This window comes from Dendrobates tinctorius, unplaced genomic scaffold, assembly GCF_039654945.1.
Source record: "Dendrobates tinctorius isolate UK_male_01 unplaced genomic scaffold, ASM3965494v1 ptg000230l, whole genome shotgun sequence".
NCBI classification, from domain to species: Eukaryota; Metazoa; Chordata; class Amphibia; order Anura; family Dendrobatidae; genus Dendrobates; species Dendrobates tinctorius.
Window position 1 is genome coordinate 629229 of NW_027361897.1, and position 20520 is coordinate 649748.

At 46.6% G+C, this 20520-nt stretch overlaps 1 protein-coding gene across 2 annotated transcripts in view; it reads left to right on the forward strand.

Moving 5' to 3' along the window:
- The window catches only part of SUFU (SUFU negative regulator of hedgehog signaling), a 60781-nt gene that overhangs the window by 28474 nt on the left and 11787 nt on the right, over positions 1–20520 (forward strand). For both annotated transcript variants that reach the window (XM_073555751.1, XM_073555750.1), the window contains exons 4-6: positions 6044–6186; positions 6554–6639; positions 6795–6867. In XM_073555751.1, coding sequence (XP_073411852.1) covers positions 6044–6186; positions 6554–6639; positions 6795–6867 — 302 coding nt within the window. The remainder of the gene's footprint in view (positions 1–6043; positions 6187–6553; positions 6640–6794; positions 6868–20520) is intronic.

A 20520-nucleotide genomic window follows, 5' to 3' on the forward strand; every position in this document is an offset into this window, starting at 1 on the left:
TCGGATGACAACCTTCAGTCAGGCGATGATTCTCAATCGGAAGCTAGTTCAGAGGGGGACAGTGTTTCTAAAACGCGGGACGTGGTCCCGACGTGGTCGATAGTCTTCTTGCAGCTATCTTCCAAACACTAAAAATTAAACAGGATGAGGCTCCACCTCAGGAATGCTCGGTTCTCCTTAAACGAGCCAGACCTCCGTCTCGAACCTTTCCCAATCACAACGATTTCGATACTACCTTATCCAAACACTGGGAGCGCCCTGAGCAACGTTTCTCAGGCCGCAAGTACTTGGACGTTGTGTACCCCTTTGACGCAGAACTGCTCTCAAAGTGGTCCAAGGCTCCCGAGGTGGATCCTCCAGTTTCCCGGATAGCCTCAAAAACGGTGCTCTCTCTACCAGATGGGGCATCGCTCAAAGATCCTACTGACAGGCAGATTGAATCTCTGGCTAAGTCTATCTTTGAGGCATCTGGCGCCTCTCTCTGCCCTATTTTCGCATCCGCCTGGGTGGCGAAAGTCATTTCCGCTTGGGCAAAAATACTTCGCAGAGGCATCTTGGCGTCAGCTCCTCAAGACGAGTTGGCGGATCTTGCAGATCAGATTAACCATGCAGGTAAATACCTTTTGGCCTCCTTGGACGCGGCCGGCTGCGTAGCAAGGGCTAACAGCAACATAGTAGCTGTACGCCGAGTCCTCTGGCTAAAGTCATGGAATGCGGACACTACTTCAAAAAAGTCGCTTACCAATCTGCCATTCCATGGCTCTAGACTCTTTGGAGCAAAGCTGGACCAGATAATTTCCGATGCCACTGGAGGTAAAAGTACTTCGCTTCCCCAATCTCGATCAAAACGTTTTTTGAACAGAAAGGGTTTTCGACCATTCAGGCCCTTTCGCCCCTTCTCTGCCACGGAGAGAGCCACTCAACAGGATCGGCCGCCCGCCACCAGGGAGCGGGATCAGAGGAAACCTTCCTACAAACCCGCTCCTCGCTGGAGATCTAGAGGACAATATTCCAGATCTGCAGGCGCCAATTCCGGCAGATTTTCGTCTAAGTGACGGGTCACCCCCACCTGGAATTTCTTCCAGGGTGGGAGGCAGACTTTCCTCTTTCGCGGATGCTTGGCTGTCCGTTGTCGACGACGCTTGGGTCAGAGAACTCGTCGCATCCGGATACAAGATCGAATTTGCTTCACTCCCGAACAGACGGTTTTTCCGGTCTCGGCCTCCGCAACAGCGGGCCCAGATTCCGGGTTTTCTGCAGGCCATTTCCTCCCTTCTTTCCGCCGGAGTCATTGTTCCCGTTCCCTCAAACGAACGGTTTTCCGGGTTCTACTCCAATCTCTTTGTAGTCCCGAAGAAAGACGGCTCTCTTCGTCCTATTCTGGACCTCAAATTGCTCAATCGCCACGTGAAGATTCTTCATTTCAAAATGGAGTCTCTTCGGTCGGTGATTGCTTCCATGGAACCCGGGGAATTCCTCTGCTCGGTGGACATTCGGGATGCCTATCTGCACATTCCAATTTGTGCGCAGCATCAGAAGTATCTTCGATTTGCGTTTCAGGGAGACCACTTTCAGTTCACAGCTCTTCCTTTCGGCCTAGCTTCAGCGCCCCGTGTTTTCACGAAGGTTATGGCGACCGTCATGGCCATCCTTCGCTCCAGAGGGATCCTCATCATCCCTTATCTGGACGATCTTTTGATCAAGGGTTCGTCTCGCCAGGACTGTCTCCAGAGCCTTCAGATAACTCTGGACACTCTCAGCTGCCTAGGTTGGCTAGTCAACAAGGAGAAGTCCATTCTGATTTCCCACCCAGCGTCTGACCTTTCTGGGCATGGAATTCGATACGAAGCTAGCCCGTGTTTTTCTTCCAAGGGAAAAATTTACAACTCTTTCCAAGGGCATCAGGACTCTCAAGAGGCCTGCTCCCATTCCCATTCGGTTCTGCATGAAGGTCCTGGGGAAGATGGTGGCTTCATGGAAGCAGTACCCTTTGCGCAGTTTCATCTTCGGCCCCTCCAGCTGTCTCTGCTTTCAGCCTGGGACAAGACCACGATGTCCTTGGACCGTCCTATTCGGCTTCCTCTCAGAGTGAGGCAGTCTCTCACTTGGTGGCTACGGCCAGCGTCAGTTCTCCAAGGGAGGTCCTTCCTTCCGCCTCAGTGGCAAGTTATCACCACCGATGCGAGCCTTCTAGGATGGGGGGCCGTGTTCCATCAGAAAGCGGCCCAAGGACGCTGGAAGCCACAGGAGTCTCTCCTCCCAATCAATCTTCTGGAGATCAGAGCAATCTTCCTGGCCCTTCTTCATTGGCAGCCCCTCCTGTCCGGCAAGCCGGTCCGTATTCAGTCGGACAACGCCACGGCCGTGGCGTACATAAACCATCAGGGGGGCACGCGCAGCAAGCAAGTAATGTCAGAAGTGGCCAGGATATTCCGCTGGGCAGAACGTTATGTTCCGACAATCTCCGCTGTCCATATTCCAGGGGTGGAAAATTGGGCAGCCGACTTTGAGTCGCCAGGGCCTAGCGTCCGGCGAATGGTCCCTGCACCCCGCAGTCTTCTCTCAGATATGCGACCGTTGGGGCACCCCGGATGTCGATCTCATGGCATCTCGGATGAACCACAAGGTGCCGCAGTTCGTAGCCAGGTCCAGGGACCCTCTAGCCGTCGCATGCGACGCACTGGTGACTCCGTGGTCCCAGTTTCAACTTCCTTATCTGTTCCCGCCTCTGGCCTTGATCCCTCGAGTGGTCAAAAAGATAAAATCGGAAGGCGTACCAGTGATTCTAGTCGCTCCAGATTGGCCAAGACGGCCTTGGTACGCGGAACTGGTCAACATGCTCGCGGACGTCCCCTGGAGGCTTCCAGATTGTCCAGACCTTCTCTCGCAAGGCCCCCTTTACCACGAGAATTCTCAGTCTCTGAGTTTGACGGCATGGCCGTTGAGACCGCAATTCTGAAGGAATCAGGTCTGTCCAGTCAGGTTATTCAAACTACGATCAGAGCCAGGAAACCAGCCTCTTCCCGCATTTACTATAGGTACTGGAAGGCTTTTTTCCGTTGGTGTGATGATAAAAGTGTCTTCCCAATGTCCTTTTCTATCCCATCTATCCTTGGGTTTCTTCAGTCTGGGTTAGACGTGGGTCTGTCCCTCAGTACGCTCAAGGGCCAGGTTTCTGCTCTCTCTATCCTCTTCCAAAGAGAGCTAGCTTCTTTTCCACAGGTCAAAACCTTTCTGCAAGGGGTTTCCCACGTGGCTCCTCCTCATCATTCGCCAATAGACCCGTGGGATCTCAACCTCGTTCTTGGCGCTCTCCAGAAGGCGCCGTTCGAGCCTCTCCAGGACATCCCTTTGTCCCTTCTCTCTTGGAAGGTCACCTTTTTGATCGCCATTTCATCCATCAGAAGAGTTTCTGAATTGGCGGCCTTGTCTTGTCGTTCCCCTTACCTGATTCTCCATCAGGACAAAGCCGTTCTCAGGCCCGTTCCTTCTTTTCTTCCAAAGGTGGTTTCCGCTTTCCATATCAATGAGGATATCGTCCTTCCTTCTTTTTGTCCGGCTCCATCTCATCCTCTTGAGAAGTCTCTCCACAAACTGGACGTAGTTAGAGCCCTGCGTGTCTATCTCGCCAGGACTTGTTCCTTTCGTCGGTCCGATTCCTTGCTGATCATCTCTGAAGGTCGCCAGAAGGGCCTTCCGGCTTCCAAATCCACGATCGCTCGCTGGATTCGTTCTACCATTCTGGAGGCGTATCATCTTCAGGAAAAGCGACCCCCCCCCCCCCCCCCTCCGGGAGTAAGAGCTCATTCCACCGGGCTGTGGCGGCTTCGTGGGCTGCTCGTCACCAGGCCTCGGCCATGCAAATTTGCAAGGCCGCAACCTGGTCATCTTTGCACACTTTCACGAGGTTCTACAGGGTTCATACCCAGGCCTCGTCTGATGCTGTTGTTGGTAGGAAGGTTCTGCAGGCGGCAGTGGCTCACCGGCCGACCTAAGCCTTTCCGTTACTTTCGTTCCTTATTGCTGTTCCCACCCTTGGGGACTGCTTTGGAATGTCCCATGGTAATCTGTGTCCCCCAATAAGGCGATAAAGAAAGATGGATTTTTGGTTCTTACCGTAAAATCTTTCTTGGAGCCTTCATTGGGGGACACAGCACCCTCCCTATTTAAGTTGTACCGTGTTGGGTCTTGGAATCCCTTGTTGGGTTGGTACATATGTTTAGAGTTTTCTTGTTGCTTCTCCTACTGCTTTTCACCAACTGAGGTGCTTGGTGCCTGTCGGTGGGTGTATACTGCCGGGGAGGAGCTAATTTTCTTGTTTTGCATAGTGTCAGCCTCCTAGCAGCAGCAGCATACACCCATGGTAATCTGTGTCCCCCAATGAAGGCTCCAAGAAAGAGATTTTACGGTAAGAACCAAAAATCCATCTTTTACATCGTTTTATTGCCAAAGCTATAACTTTATTTTTTTTATTCTGCTGGTTGAGCTGTATTATGGCTTGTTTTTTTGCGGGACAAGATAACATTTGCAGTGATGCAATTTTTATTTACACTTTTTTATCACGATTTATTGCGCTTTTTGTTCAGTGGGATGGTGATAAAGCATAGTGTGTGGGTTTTTTTTTTTTTTTTTTTTATAGTGTTCACTGAAGGGGTTAACTAGTGGGACATTTATAGGTTGGATCATTCCGGACGCAGCGATATTAAATGTGTACTTTTATTTTTTTCTTTTAACCTTGTCCCAGGATGGGACCTCTGTATAGTAACAGATCGTTGATCTGATACTCTGTAATGCTTCTTCACTGCGGGGCATCAGAGCAGCATCTGACAGGCAGGCACATTGTGCGATGCTCCTCTGTCACTATTGACAGCGGCATCAGAGGGGTTAAACGCCCGCGATCTGTGCTAGTGCCAATTCTGGCTGTTGCTACAGGGTGTCAGCTCTCACCTGTAGCTGACTTCCGCACGGTTGCGGCGCCGTACATATACTTCTCTTTGCAGGAACACAGCTCGTGCAGAGCAGCGTATGTACGGCACATGTTGGGAAGGGGTTAAGGCGTTGACACATCTTGGGTTGTGGAGTTCTTACCTGCTAGAGGACGGGATTTAGGTTCAGCCCAGAGGGCAAGAGGGGAGTAACCCAAAGGGGTTAAATGCTTGTGTAAAGCATGGCCTATTGCTTTTTCTCTGGGGAGGTCGCAACGATGTTGTGTGTGGGGAAAAGTTAAGGAATAGAGGGGACCACAAGTCTCCCATGTGGCAGCCCCTCCGCCCGGTAGTCAGGACATTCATCTACTGATAGCGGTCCCATATATTCTGCTTATAGATTTTGCCCTACCACTATCTGTCTTTGCATATCTGACCATTGTGTATGTGTAACCATCGTGTATATAGTGTATTGTCTAGTGTGTCCTTAAGGCGAATGAATATGTAATTTAACCTTTGGCTGCTCTTTTATACTGATCCACGAATCTACACGTCTTTTTCTTGGCTTCACTGTCCATGCTACCGGGGCTGATTTGTGGCCCGATATAATCACGTTAACGGACCGGGCTTATATCTAACGAGGAACTGTTGGCAGTATTACCGGGTTGGTTCTGTTTCACTGGTGGTTGTGAAAGGGACTTCTCAGCCTGTCAGGGTTGTGAGCGAGTGTGGTGCCATGTCAGTGACTGTGTGGGCCACATCCTCTCACTCCTCGTGCCTCCCTGGGGGGCCCTCTGTGTAAAACTACCAAGCTGACTTTGCTTGTCCCCAGGGGGTGCGGAACCTCTCTTTGGGGAGATCGCATTACGTGATCCGTCTGACATAATGTCTCAGATAGGCGGGGTGGCGAGGTACGGTTTCATCACAGCCCTACATTATACTGCTCTCAGATGAGATGGTGAAAACATTGTGACAGATTTTCCTTTAAATAGGTGGATGATCAGGGAAATTCCAGTTATGACCTGGCTATAGCAAAAGTTTTATCTTCGTTTTATTTATTAGTAGAACTTATTACATTTCATTGGCAACTGGATACATTGTGTTTTTTGTCTCTTTAGAAAACACTTTCTGCAGTGGAGATCATGTATCGTGGCACAGTCCACTGGACAACAGCGAGTCTCGAATTCAGCACATGCTTCTAACGGAGGACCCTCAGATGCGACCAGTGCAGACGCCATTCGGCTTTGTGTCCTTTCTACAGGTGAGCCGTCACAGAAATAGGCGGTGGGATCTTTTTGTGGGGATCTGACAGCTGAAAAGGCTACTAAAGCTTTGAATGAATGATACTTCTTGCATAAGAATATATCACTATTTTAAATTTATATAGATGAGATGCCCTCCTTTTTTTTTTTTTTTTTTTTTTTTTTTTTTTTTTTTGCGGAGGGGGTGGTAAGGGGAAACGGCAACATAAATAGTTCCTAGAATTTGCTTATGGCACTGTTCTTTTTCATCAGGTATGATAAATCTTCTTTTCAATAGTATCTGTAGCGTCTGTTCTGATGCAGTTGAGATATATCCATAATATGATGTATGTGATCTATAATGACATGCTTTGGTTTCTCTGGTAGATAGTTGGTGTTTGCACTGAAGAGCTACATGCAGCCCAGCAGTGGAATGGACAAGGAATCCTAGAACTTCTTCGCACCGTGCCAGTGTGAGTATTTTTTTTTTTTTCTCCTTTTTTTTCCAGTTCACGATGCAAATGTATAACTTATTGCACAGCTTGTTGAGCTATTCATAGAGAGGAATTGGCTCTTTATTTTGTTTTTTTAGTTAGGATGCTTAATATTGTAATATTTCTCTCTCCAGAGCCGGTGGACCATGGTTAATTACTGATATGCGAAGAGGGGAGACTATTTTTGAGATTGATCCTCATTTGCAAGTATGTCTACCTCATGATACCGAAAAAGGACTTTATAAGTATCGAAAGATTGAGAAATGCTGAGCCTAAAAATCTATTCATTGTAGCAATTGGTCATTTAATTTGTAATTGCGTAGAGCTGTATTTGTGCACTATGCATAGATATATAGGCAGTGTCCCTGCGGTGCCAAACTGCATAGCTCGGTCCAAAAAGTGACAGGTACTGCAGATTCATTCACACATTGTAGGTTTACTGTAATTTTAATTTAATTTTTTTTCATACTTTTAAATAGTTTCATTGTCTTTTAACAACATTAATATGAAAACAGAACATTCCAATAATGTTCAATAATAATTACCCTCCAAGGCTGTTTTTACACCTTCATGACCAGACTAAATTTTCCAATTCTAACCAGAGTCACTTTGAGGTAATAAATCTGGAATGCTTCAACTTATCCCACTGAGTTTTTACTTGACATATTGTACCTCATGATAGTGGTAAAATTTCTTCCATATGACTTGGGTGTATTTGTGAAAAAATCAGATATTTGGTGAAAATTAAAAAAAAAAAAAAAATAATAATTTGCAAGTTTCAAACTTCAATTTTATGCTCTTGAATCAGAAAGTGATGTCACACAAACTAGTTACTAAGTAACATTTCCCACATATTCTCTTTTAGATCCGCACAATTTTTGAGACCACTTTTTTTTTTTTCTTCAAAATTTCCCCACAAAATGTACAAAACCATTTTTCTAGGGACCACATCACACTTGAATTAACATGGAGGGGCCTATATGGCAGAAATAACACCATTCTAAAAATTGCTCCCCCTCAAGGTGGTCAAAATCACATTCAAAAAGTTTATTAACCCTTCAGGCATTAATGGAATGTGGAAGGGAAAAATTAATGTTTAAATTTACCTTTTTTTTTCTCACAAAAATGAGCTTTTAGTCCCATTTTTCCCCACCCTTTCTGAGCAGCTGCCCTATTAGCATCTTAAGGAGGCCTCTCTGGTTTCTGTGCACAGTGCCTCATGCTTCGGTAGCTCTGGAAGAGAGGGATTTAAAGTGCGGGATGCTGGTGTAGAAGTTCTCCACAAAGAGGTGATAACACTTATCCAGCAGTGGGTGTACTAATTCCCACACCATTTTCCCACTTACTCGCAGGACAGGGGAACATTCAGGGCGTTGTTTCCAGGTGTTCTTCCCTTCATAAACTCTAAATCTGTGGGTGTACCCCAAGGTGCTCTTGCATAGCTTATAGTGGAATTTGATCCTCCCCTTGAAATGTATTATCAATGACCTGCCTAAAGGGCCCGTCACACATAGCGAGATCGCTGATTTTGTGACGCATCAGCGACCGGCCCCTCCGCCGGGTATCGCTGATCGTGCAGGAACGTCCTGGGACATTTTTTGATCGTTGGTCTCCCGCTGGCCAGCGTGCATCGCTGCGTGTGGCAGCGGGAGAGCAACGATCAGCGAGCTCCCAGCGCTGTAAGCAGACGATGGGAGCTGGTATCCAAGGTAAATATCGGGTAACTAGGCGCACGTAGCTTAGTTACCCGCTGTGTACCTTGGTTACCAGCGTGCTCGCTCTGGGAGCTGGTATCCAAGGTAAACAGCGGATAACTAAGTGCCTCGCGCGCTTAGTTACCCGATGTTTACCTTGGATACCAGCTCTCAGTGCGAGCACGCTGGTAACCAAGGTACACAGCGGGTAACTAAGCTACGTGCGCGCTTAGTTACCTGATATTTACCTTTGGATACCAGCGTCATCGCTGGTCCTGATCGCTGGTGTGTCTGCTTGTTTGGCAGCTCACCAGCGATCATGTAGCGATGCACCAGTGATCCTGACCAGGTCGTATCGTTGTCGGGATCGCTGGTGCATCGTTTGGTGTAATGGGACTCTAACTTTGAAAAGTCGGTCAAAGTTGGGATCATTTGAGGAGGACACTGCATTATCGTTGTAATGTAAACATTTGTGGATGGCCTCAAAACGTGTCTTGGGTATGGCCATGCGGAACAGTGGAGTGTTTTATAAAATGTTAACACTCCAATATTGCAGAATTTCTGCCTTCATTAACCTCATGTGAAGAACAAAACCCCAAAACTTCATTTCTATGACCTCCTATAGGTTTCCAGTTGGCAAATGATGAAGTGGGGTTTTGGGATAAAACTTGTTGGGCATACAAATTTGTCTGAGAAACCATGAGGTCTACAAAATTGGCAGAGAAAAAGACTCTGAAAAAGTCGATTTTCAGTGAGGCCGGTAGTGTCAAATTGGATTCCTGGTTGCGTCACAAAATCGGGAATCTGTGGCTCATTATCTTCCGGGGGTGAGGTTCCTATGGGATCACTAACTGTGGGCGCTGGCTCATTTGCTGTGATCTGCCCTGGAAAGGAAACCTACAGAAATAAAAGGGCGGCACCTCCCCCCCCCCGCATCATTTGGTTTCCTGTCCTTGATGGGAACTTTGTGCTCAAATCCGCAATGAACGGTAAAGTAAGCTTTTTACCCAGCCCAGCTGGCTTCATGTCTGTGACGCCAGCCTTCAGGGTCCTGGAAATGCCGTTCACTGGTCCAAAGGGGGGGGGGGCTCTGAATTTGCCTCGGCGCCCACCCCCCACCATCCCTCAATTGCTGTGTGCTGCATGCTGAGGCCGGGACGCAATGCTGACATCGGCGCGCTCCACTGACGTCACGGGCACAAGGCACCCTGGGAATCTGATTACTCAAGTGACGTCACAGTGGGGCGCATTGGAAGAAATTGGCGTCGCCCTGTATGAGTATAGCTGTCTGGGGCGTGTGGGAAAATGTTGCATCCTAGTTGGTTCTCACAGGGGGGGTGTCAGTCTTTTGAGGATACTGACCTAAATGCATCGATGTCGGTCCCATATAAGAATAGGGACAGACCACAAGAAAAGCTGGCGCACAAGCATTTAAGCTTTCCTCCCTGAGTACCATGGAAGATCCAAGACAGCAGCAGCTATAACAGCTCACTATCAGCAGCGTAGACACTGTGATAGGAGCAGATGCACAAGTGGCAGGAGCCGCAGGGGGAGGATCTCAGGACTCCTTAGTGTACAGACAGGATGCTTTATGTATCCCAGAGCAGCTTCTGTATCCGAAACCCTAAAAGTGACAGCGGGTGGTTAGTGATCTTCGTGAATGTCACCATTGAAATGAGCTCCTTGTTTTTTGTTTAAATCACTTGGACAGACCTAAAAAGGCTTGTGCTATGCAAAACCCTGCTAGCAGTGGACTGGCAGAAAAAGCTCTGCTCAGACTACATGCACAAAACAATTAGTGAAGAGCCCCTAGACTTTGCCGTGCACCTTAGATCTGTCATCAGGGCAGAAGTGGAAGCTTCCTTAATAACGCTGTTAAAAATATAAAAAAGGCAAAAAATCTAGGGGAGTCTACTGATTCTGTTTTCAGTTATCAAAGGGAGAATACCACACTGAGTCTTCATCCTCCTCCTCGGACAGTGACATGGTGCAGACCATACTTTTCGGTGGAGTATACAGACAGGCTAGTTAAAGCTGTTAGGTCAACTATGGGCTTAAAATAGAAGATGGCTAAATCATTAGAATACGTGATGTTCGGAGGGTTAAAATGGAGGCAGACACTTTTTTGGTTAATTGTAATATCTAGGCACTCACTCACTGACTGAGTGGAGAAAACAGGTGCCTTGCCCTCATCTTCAAAAAGGAGATTATCCTCTTGAGGAAAAAGGACTCTGATTTGTGATATGGTCCCTAGGATTGATGGGGCGGTATTAAAATCCTCAGAGGTTAGCCTTACACTTTGAAGACTCGAGTGTTTGGAGCAGGGTTCCCCAACTCCAGTCCTCAAGGCCCACCAACAGGTCATGTTTTCAGGATTTCCTTAGTATTGCTCAGGTGATTATTGCTTCACCTGTGCAATACAAAGGAAATCCTGAAAACATGATCTGTTGGTGGGCCTTGAGGACTGGAGTTGGGGAACTCTGGTTTAGAGATCCTTTTAGATTAAAAAAAAAAAAATTGTAAGCGGCAGCAGGAGGTCTGAAGCTAGCGATTGCCTGAACCTCTACTGCACATTCCCTTATGACCTGGCTGAAACAAGTGGAGGATCAGCTCGGCGATAAAACCCCAAGGGATAAAATTTTGGGCAATCTGCCTCTGTTAGAGTGACCCAGCATGTCTTCTGCAGACTCGGTGAGGTTAGCGGCTAGGTGTGCTGGATTGTCGAATGCAGCAAGACTAGCCTTGTAGTTCAAAGGCTGTCCAAGAGATCTGCAATCTAAAAGCAAACTGCTTTATACCGTGTGAGGGCCAATTTTTGTTCGGGAAGAAATTGGACAACATTTTAGAAAAGGCCGGTGACAAGAAGGGATATTTTCCCTGGTTTACAAGCGATACGAGGAAGACTTCCTTTCAGAGGAAAATGTAATGGGGGGACGTCCTCTGGGTTAGAGAAGTGGGAGTTTAAAAGTGTGAAAGAGCCCTTATTTATGTTCGGAGATCCTGCTTCAGCATCAAAAATCCTCTTAATGACCCCAGGCAACAAGTAAGGGGGGAAGACTCTTCATCCAGGCCTGGAGAATATCCCTTCCAGCGGCTGGATTCTGGACATGGTAACAGAAGGCTTGAAAATAGCTGAATTTTGGAAGCGGCAGATAAAATTCAAAGGATCTTACCCTTAAAACTACCATACTGGTAGCACTGATGATATTGTCCCACAGGAGTCCAGGCCAAAAGCGATCAGAAACGCTGATCAGTGGCTCAGCTGCTAGAGGGTGCATGTATGGAGGCAGTGTGAGGTGAGAGAAGGGACAATAAATGGACAGAGGGGAGAAAAAAAATGAAGTCCTGGGGAAAAAAGTGAGCACGGGTGCTAATCAGTGCTGTGCGTTACTGAACTGACCAGTGCGCGGTGGCTGCAGGATGCACGCACAAGATAAAACTACTAAAAATCGAGTTATCAAGTGCTGATCAGAGCTAGGGGGCCTGGGGAAGGGGTTAACGAGAAGGAGATTGGGGCGTTTTAGTAAGAAGCAGGGGACAGGAATGGATCAGGAACAGTTTCTTTCAGCAGCAGTGATGGTACCGTCTTCAAAAAGACTGTGGACCACAAGATCTGCAGCAGAACGTCAGTGACTGCTCTACAACGTTTACAAGCCAGAGTGAGGTCATACCGCGTCTTTGCTCACTGATTTTTGCGATTGGCGTGATCGGACGATGAAGCCAATCAGTGCTGGTGGCTGCTGACTCTGTGGTCTCCTAGCACCAGCCTATGATCAGTGCCTGAATCACTGAAATAGCTGTGATTGGCTGTTAAATTGTGAACAGTTCATCACAGCGACCATAGCTACGGGGGCAGTTCCACCTGTGGTGACGAGTCCCAGTTCCCTGCTTTCAAACAGCCGACATCCTAATGTGGTCACCGCGCACTTAGTCACGGTGGTCGCATGAGCAGCATGATGTATATACTTTATTGGTCGGGACCTCCTTCCCTTCCATGACTCTTAGATGTGACATGTCATGAAGGGGTTAAAGAAAAAAGTAAACATCTGCAAACTCTCTCATCAAAGAAGACTAGCGCATTTTTCGGACTATCAGATGCACTTCTTTCCTGCCAAATTTGTGAGGGAGATGGAGGGGGGAAGCATTATAGTCAGAATGTATCTTAGTGGGGGTGAGGGGTGGCGGAGGTGGAGCGGGATCACGGGAGGCAGGGTCCCTTCCTTTTGTAAGCCGGCGGCAACAGAAGTGGGGCGATGATGCTGACCCGGTGTCGGCAGTGAGCAGGGTGCATTGCTTTCCTGGTGGCCATTTTTCCTGAAGCCATGGGCCTACCTAGGCGGTGCTTACGCAGCAGAGATCGCAGTCTGCACGTACACAGCCTCTGGCAGCTAGCGATCTTCCTGAAACCCTGGAAAGCAATGCACTTCGCTCTGTCTCATTGCCGACACCGGACCCACAGCATCGCACTGCTGGGACGCCCCCTCCTCCCACCCAGGGCCCACAGCATTGTCCCACCTTTCCCGCTGCTGGCTTCCTGCAGCAGGGACCATGCCTCCTGTGACCCCCGATTCAACGTTCCACGCTGAGGTGAGGCAGTAATGGCGCTGTCTGCTGCTTGGGAGAAGGAGCCCTCCAATAAAATATGCTGCACATCAGAGGTGGAGGACTTGAGATTAACCTCTTGTCTCATGTCGCTTTCCCATAATGGAGGACATATGGGATGCAATAGATTGCTTATAATTCCCCTAGGCCATATCCAGGTTTGTACACAGATAATCCGCAGCAGTGTGGATAATGGTTTTTAAAAATCTAATCCATGTTCTTCAGATAATTTCCATGTTGTAATGTATCTGAGATGTAGATTTTTAAATTTGCAGCTTGACAATGGTTTCCGCAATCATTTCATTTTGGATTTGACTAATATAAAATATCAAGCACACACTTACTGCTAGTATTAACCAAAAAAATGGAGGGGGGCAGACTATTTTTATTTAACCTAAAAAATGTTGCTGGGAGGAAAAAAAAATAGGAAACCAAATACTTAAACTGTCTGGTTAATATACAGCTACGGTGACTCCTATAAAGCCACCCATAAGATGCACATGAATTCACAGGTTTGGCTCCATGCACGAGAACTTGGTAGGAGGGGGCATCAAACATTTGGTAGGAATCTGAAGTATAAGAAATGCAACAGGCCGTCCAAACAAGTGAATTACTAACGTGAAATGCCTCAGAGGCCAAAAACTGATTAACTAGTGTCAATACAGCCTTAACGTTGGAGCACAATTGACCAGGCAGCGGCTGCTGGGGTGGGTGCACTGCTGCTTAGCAGCCACATACTTGAGCACCAGCATTACGTTAATTGCTGAGAGACAAGTGCAATAGCTTATCTTATGCAAGTGGCCAGGACTATTGAGAAACATATCTATTCATTTCCTAGTTAGATTATTTATTTGCAATGGATGTAATGTTTTACCCTAGTGATTATCCTTCCCATTGTGTCACGGTTGGATTAGAGAACAATATAGGCTGTGCGTTGGCATGTGAGACCTGGTTACAGTTAAAGGAACCTGTGCACAATTGACTTTTTTTTTTTTTCTTCCTTAACCCCTTCCTGACATCCGACGTACTATCCCGTCCACGGGACCCGGGCCCGTATGACCGTGGACGGGATAGTACGTCTACCGCGATCAGCGGCGCCCCCGCTGATCGCGGCCGGGTGTCAGCTGATTATCACAGCTGACACCCGGCACAATGTGTCAGGGGCGGTCACGGACCGCCCCCGACACGTTAACCCCTTGCACACCGCGATCAAACATGATCGCGGTGTACCCGGGGTTAAAGGGAAGCATCGGCAGGGAGGGGGCTCCCTCCGTGCTTCCCTGAGCCCCCCACGGCAGCGCAATGTGCAGCGCTGCTGCGGGGGGCTCCTTTCCTCCAGGCCCCCGAATCCAAGATGGCGACGGGGGCCTGAGGAAGCTGGCTTCCTCAGTGCCTGCAAAGCGCAGGCATGAGGAAGCCTTCTGCACTGCCTGTGACAGATCGCTGATCTGTCACAGTGATCTGTGATGTGACAGATCAGCGATCTGTCACAGGACAGTGATGTCCCACCTGGGACTATTTAATAAAGTAAAAAAAAAATTAAAAAAAGTGTTAAAATAATAAAAAAAAAAATCGCCAAATAGAAAGAAAAAAAAAAAATATTCCCCCAATAAATCCATTTTTTGGAAATAATAAAAAAAACAATAAAAGTACACATATTAGGTATCGCCACGTCCGTAATGACCCGCCCTATAAAACTGTCCCATTAGTTAACCCCTTTAGCGAACCCCTTAAAAAATAAAAATAAAAAACGAAGCAAAAAATGACTTATCATACCGCCAAACAAAAAGTGTAATAACGCGCGATCAAAAAGACGCATATAAATATCCATGGTATCGCTGAAAACGTCATCTTGTCCCGCAAAAAACGAGCCGCCACACAGCATCATCAGCGAAAAAATAAAAAAGTTATAGCTCGCAGAATAAAGCGATGCAAAAATAATTATTTTTTATATAAAATAGTTTTCATTGCATAAAACCGACAAAACATAAAAAAACGACCTAAATGAGGTATCGCTGTAACCGTACTGACCCGAAGAATAAAACCGCTTTATCAATTTTACCGCACGCGGAACGGTGTAAAAAGAAATTCATGAAACGCTGGTTTTTGTTCATTCTGCGTCCCAAAAATAGGAATAAAAAGCGATCAAAAAATGTCACGTGCCCGAAAATGGTACCAATAAAAACGTCAACTCGTCCCGCAAAAAATAAGACCTCACATGACTCGGTGGGTCAAAATACGGAAAAATTATAGCTCTCAATATGTGGTGATGCAAAAACTATTTTTACAATAAAAAGCGTCTTTTAGGCTGGTTTCACATTTGCGTTTTTTAGCGCTGGAAAAAAACGCATATGTGCGCATGCGTTTTTTCCCCTATATTTAACATGGGTGCGCATACCTGCGCGCTTGTAAGCGCATGTATGCGATTTTCATACGCTGCGTTTTTTTGGGGTGTGCGTTTGTATTTTCCAGAAGCAGCATGTTGCATTTTTTGGCCCTGCAAAAAAGCGCATGCGCACATATGCGCACGTTTTGCGCTAAAAATGGCCATTATAGCCTATGGATGCGCATATGTGCGCACTGGCATGCTCATGTATGCGTTTTTTTGCATATGCGTTTTTTTTTTTTTTAACCATGGAATTTAGGGGTTTGGGTTAGAGTTAGGGTTAAAGGGGGTTTAGGGTTAGGGTCAGGGTCAGGGTTAGGGTTGGGGTTTGGGTTAGGGTTAAGTATGGTTTGGTTAAGGGTTAGGGTCAGGGTTAGGGTCAGGATTAGGGTTAAGTATGGTTTGGTTAAGGGTTAGGGTCAGGGTTAGGGTCAGGGTTAGGGTCAGGGTTAGGGTCAGGGTTAGGGTCAGGGTTAGGGTCAGGGTTAGGGTTAAGTATGGTTTTGTTAAGGATTAGGGTCAGGGTTAGGGTCAGGATTAGGGTTAAGTATGGTTTTGTTAAGGGTTAGGGTCAGGGTTAGGGTCAGGATTAGGGTTAAGTATGGTTTGGTTAAGGGTTAGGGTCAGGGTTAGGGTCAGGGTTAGGGTCAGGATTAGGGTTAAGTATGGTTTGGTTAAGGGTTAGGGTCAGGGTTAGGGTTAGGGTCAGGGTTAGGGTTAAGTATGGTTTTGTTAAGGGTTAGGGTCAGGGTCAGGGTTAGGGTTAGGGTTAGTTAGGGTTTAGGGTTTGGGTTAGGGTTAAGTATGATTTGGTTAGGGTCAGGGTCAGGGTTAGGGTTAGGGTCAGGGTTAGGGTTAGTAAAGTCATGGTTTGGGTTAGTGTGAGGGGCCACCTAAAAATGTTGGAAAAAAACGCAAACGCGGTAAAAACGCACTAAAAACGCATACAAACGCATAAAAACGCTGCGTTTTTTTCATGCATGCTCATAAAAATGCTTGAAAAAAACGCAGCAGTTGTATGCTTTTGTATGCGTTTTTTCAATGCGTTTTTTTGCGGGAAAAACGCGCTGCAAAAAAAAGCAAGTGTGAAACTAGCCTTAGCGTGTGACAGCTGCCAAATATAAAAACCGCCATAAATAGTAAATCAAACCCCCCGTTATCACCCCCTTAGTTAGGGAAAAATAATAAAATTAAAAAAGTATTTATCTCCATTTTCCCATTAGGGTTAGGGTAAGGCTGTGTGCACACGCTGCGGATTGTGGTGCGGATTCATCCGCGCGGATTTTGTAAAATCCGCAGGTGAAACCGCAGGTCAAAAGACCTGCGGTTTTACCTGCGGATTGCTCTGCGGTTTTGTCCTGCGGTTTTTCATCTCCTCAATAGAGGAGATGGCAAACCGCAGGAGAATCCGCAGAAAGAATTGACATGTCAATTCTTTCTGCGGATTGAAAACCGCAGATAATCCGCGCGGAAAAATCTGCACAGTCTGCACTGCGGTTTTTGATTCCCATAGGGAATCATGGTACTGTACACCGCAGCAGTTTTCTGCTGCGGGTCCGCAGCGGCCAAAACCGCTGCGGAACCGCAGCAAAATCCGCAGCGTGTGCACACAGCCTTAGGGTTAGGGCTAGGGCTCAGATTAGGGTTAGGGGTGTGTTGGGGTTAGGGTTGGAGTTATAATTGGGGGGTTTCCACTGTTTGGGCACATCAGGGGCTCTCCAAATGCAACATGGCGCCTGATCTCAATTCCAGCCAATTCTGAGTTGAAAAAGTCAAATGGTGCTCCTTCCCTTCCAAGCTCTGCCATGCGCCCAAACAGTGTTTTACCCCCACATGTAGGGTATCAGCCTACTCAGGACAAATTGCAAAACAATTTTTGGGGTCCAATTTCTCCTGTTACCCTTAGGAAAATAAAAAATTGGGGGCAAAAATATCATTTTTGTGGAAAAAAATGATTTTTTTATTTTCACGTCCGAGTGTTATAAACTTCTGTGAAGCACTTGGGGGTTCAAAGTGCTCACCACACATCTAGATAAGTTCCGTGGGGGGTCTAGTGTCCAAAATGGGGTCACTTGTGGGGAGTTTCAATAGTTTAGGTACATCAGGGGCTCTCCAAACGCACATGACACCCGCAGACCATTCCATCAAAGTCTGCATTCCAAAACGTCACTGCTTCCCTTCCGAGCCCCGAAGTGTGTCCATACAGTAGTTTTCTCCCACATATGGGGTGTCAGCGTACTCAGGCCAAATTGGACAACAACTTTTGGGGGTCCAATTTCTCCTGTTACCCTTGGGAAAATGAAAAAATTGGGGACTAATTGATCATGTTTCTGGAAAAAATACGATTTTTTTATTTTCATGCCCTGGCATTATAAACTTCTGTGAAGCCCTTGGGGGTTCAAAGTGCTCACCTCACATCTAGATAAGTTCCTTAGGGGGTCTAGTTTTCAAAATGGGGTCATTTGTGGGGGGTTTCTACTGTTTAGGTACATTAGGGGCTCTCCAAAGGCAACATGACACCCGCAGACCATTCCATCAAAGTCTGCATTCCAAAACGTCACTACTTCCCTTCCGAGCCCCGACGTGTGCCCATACAGTAGTTTTCTCCCACATATGGGATATCAGCATACTCAGGACAAATTGGACAACAACTTTTGGGGTCCAATTTCTCCTGGTACCCTTGGGAAAATAAAAAAATGGTGACTAAATGGTGGAAAAAATACGAATTTTTTATTTTCACGCCCGGGCATTATAAACTTCTGTGAAGCACTGGGGGGGTCAAAGTGCTCACCACACATCTAGATAAGTTCCTTAGGGGGTCTAGTTTCCAAAATGGTGTCATTTGTGGGGGGTTTCCACTGTTTTGGTACATCAGGAGTTTTCCAAACGCGACATGGTGTCCGATCTCAATTCCAGCCAAAAACGTCAAATGGCGCTGCTTCCCTTCTGTGCTCTGCCATGCGCCCAAATAGTGGTTTACCCCCACATGTGGGGTATCAGCGTACTCAGGACAAATTGCACAATAACTTTTAGGGTCCTGTTACCCTTGGGAAAATAAAAATTGGGGTGAAAAGATCATTTTTGTGGAAAAAATATGATTTTTTAATTGTACCGCTGTACGTTATAAACTTCTGTAAAGCCCTTGTGGGTTCAAAGTTCTCACCACATATCTAGATAAGTTCCTTGGGGGGTCTAGTTTCCAAAATGGGGTCACTTGTAGGGGGTTTCCACTGTTTAGGTACATCAGGGACTCTCCAAACGTGACATGGCGTCCGATCTGAATTCCAGCCAGTTTTGCATTGAAAAAGTCAAACGGCGCTCCTTCCATTCTGAGCTCTGCCATGCACCGAAACAGTGGTTCCCCCCAACATATCAGGTATCTGCGTACTCAGGACAAATTGCACAATAACTTTTGCAGTCAAATTTCTCCTGTTACCCTTGGTAAAATAAAAAAAAATGAACCTGAAGTGTTTTTTTTATGAAAAAAAGTTAGATGTTCATTTTTTTTTTAAATATTCAAAAAAATTCCTGTGACGCACCTCAAGGGTTAATAAACTTCTTGAATGTGGTTTTGAGCACTTTAAGGGGTGCAGTTTTTAGAATGGTGTCACATTTGGGTATTTTCTATCATATAGACCCCTCAAAGTGGCTTCAAATGTGATGTGGTCCTAAAAATAAAATGGTGTTGTAAAAATGAGAAATCGCTGGTCAACTTTTAACCCTTATAACTTCCTAACAAAAAAAAATTTTGGTTCCAAAATTGTGCTGATGTAAAGTAAACATGTGGGAAATGTTAGTTATCAAGTTTTTTGTGTGCCGTATCTCTGTGATTTAAGGGCATAAAAATTCAAAGTTGGAAAATTGCGAAATTTTCAAAATTTTCGCCAAATTTCCGTTTTTCTCACAAATAAACGCAAGTTATTTTAATGAAATTTTACCACTAACATGAAGTACAATATGTCACGAGAAAACAATGTCAGAATCACCGGGATCCATGGAAGCGTTCCAGAGTTATGACCTCATAAAGGTACAGTGGTCAGAATTGTAAAAATTGGCCCGGTTATGAACGTGCAAACCACCCTTGGGGGTGAAGGGGTTAAATGGGCTATGAGCAAAATAATAAAATGGCACTTCAGTCCCCTACGACATTGCATCACTAATGCTCCCTGCCAGTCCTCCAGTGACGACGTAATGTCCATCATTCACTTGGTGATTTATTGGTCACAGTGGTGCTGCATGCATGTACTGCACATGACTGCTGAACCATTCCCAATCCAATTTTTTAGAAACACCTCCCAGGGTATCAAGGGGCAATAATACCATATTTTTCTGACTATAAGATGCACCTAGGTTTTAAAGGAGGAAATTAGGAAAAAAATAAATTGAAGCAAAAAAATGTGGTCAATTTTGTACGTAATATCCCCTATCCTGGTATGCATGATTCCCTCATCCCTATCCTGGTGTGCAGGGCCCCCATCTCGTCCAACTATGCAGGGCCCCCCTATTCTGGTGTGCATGGCCCCATCAGACAAAAAAAAGACTTGCCTACCCCGTGCTCCCTTGCAGCGTCCTGCATCGGTGCAAGCAGCTGCTTTATGCTTGCAAGCAGTGCATAGCAGGGACACCATGTGCTGCTCACAAGCAGAGCACAGTGCAGACAGCCGCGACTATTCGTTGCTCTTCAGTAGCGTGCAGTGTCAGCCAGAGCTTTCCTGCTGCGGCCAGCGGTCACGTGTGCCGATACTTAAGATAAATACCCAGAATATTCATTTCTCAAGTATCGGCGCACGTGACCGCTGGCAGCAGCAGGAAAGCTCCGGCTGACACTGCGCACTACTGAAGAGCAACGAATAGTCGCTGCTCTCTGTGCTGTGCTCTGCTTGTGAGCATAAAGCAATTACTTGCACCGGAGCAGGATGCTGCAAGGGAGCGACGGGGTAGGTAAGTTTAATGGTTTGGGTTTTTTTTATGTTTTCTGATGGGGCCATGCATACCAGGATGGGGTTGGGGGCCAATCAAACCAAGATACCATTATAAAGAGAAATGAATAATTGCTCTCCACCCATAGGTGTGGAATGCAGTGAATATTCCTTTCTCTTTAGCAGCGGGCACAGGAGTTAGCCGCAGCCGCAGGCTCCTGCCTCTGTGACCCGATGGCGCTCCCCCATCTCCTCACCA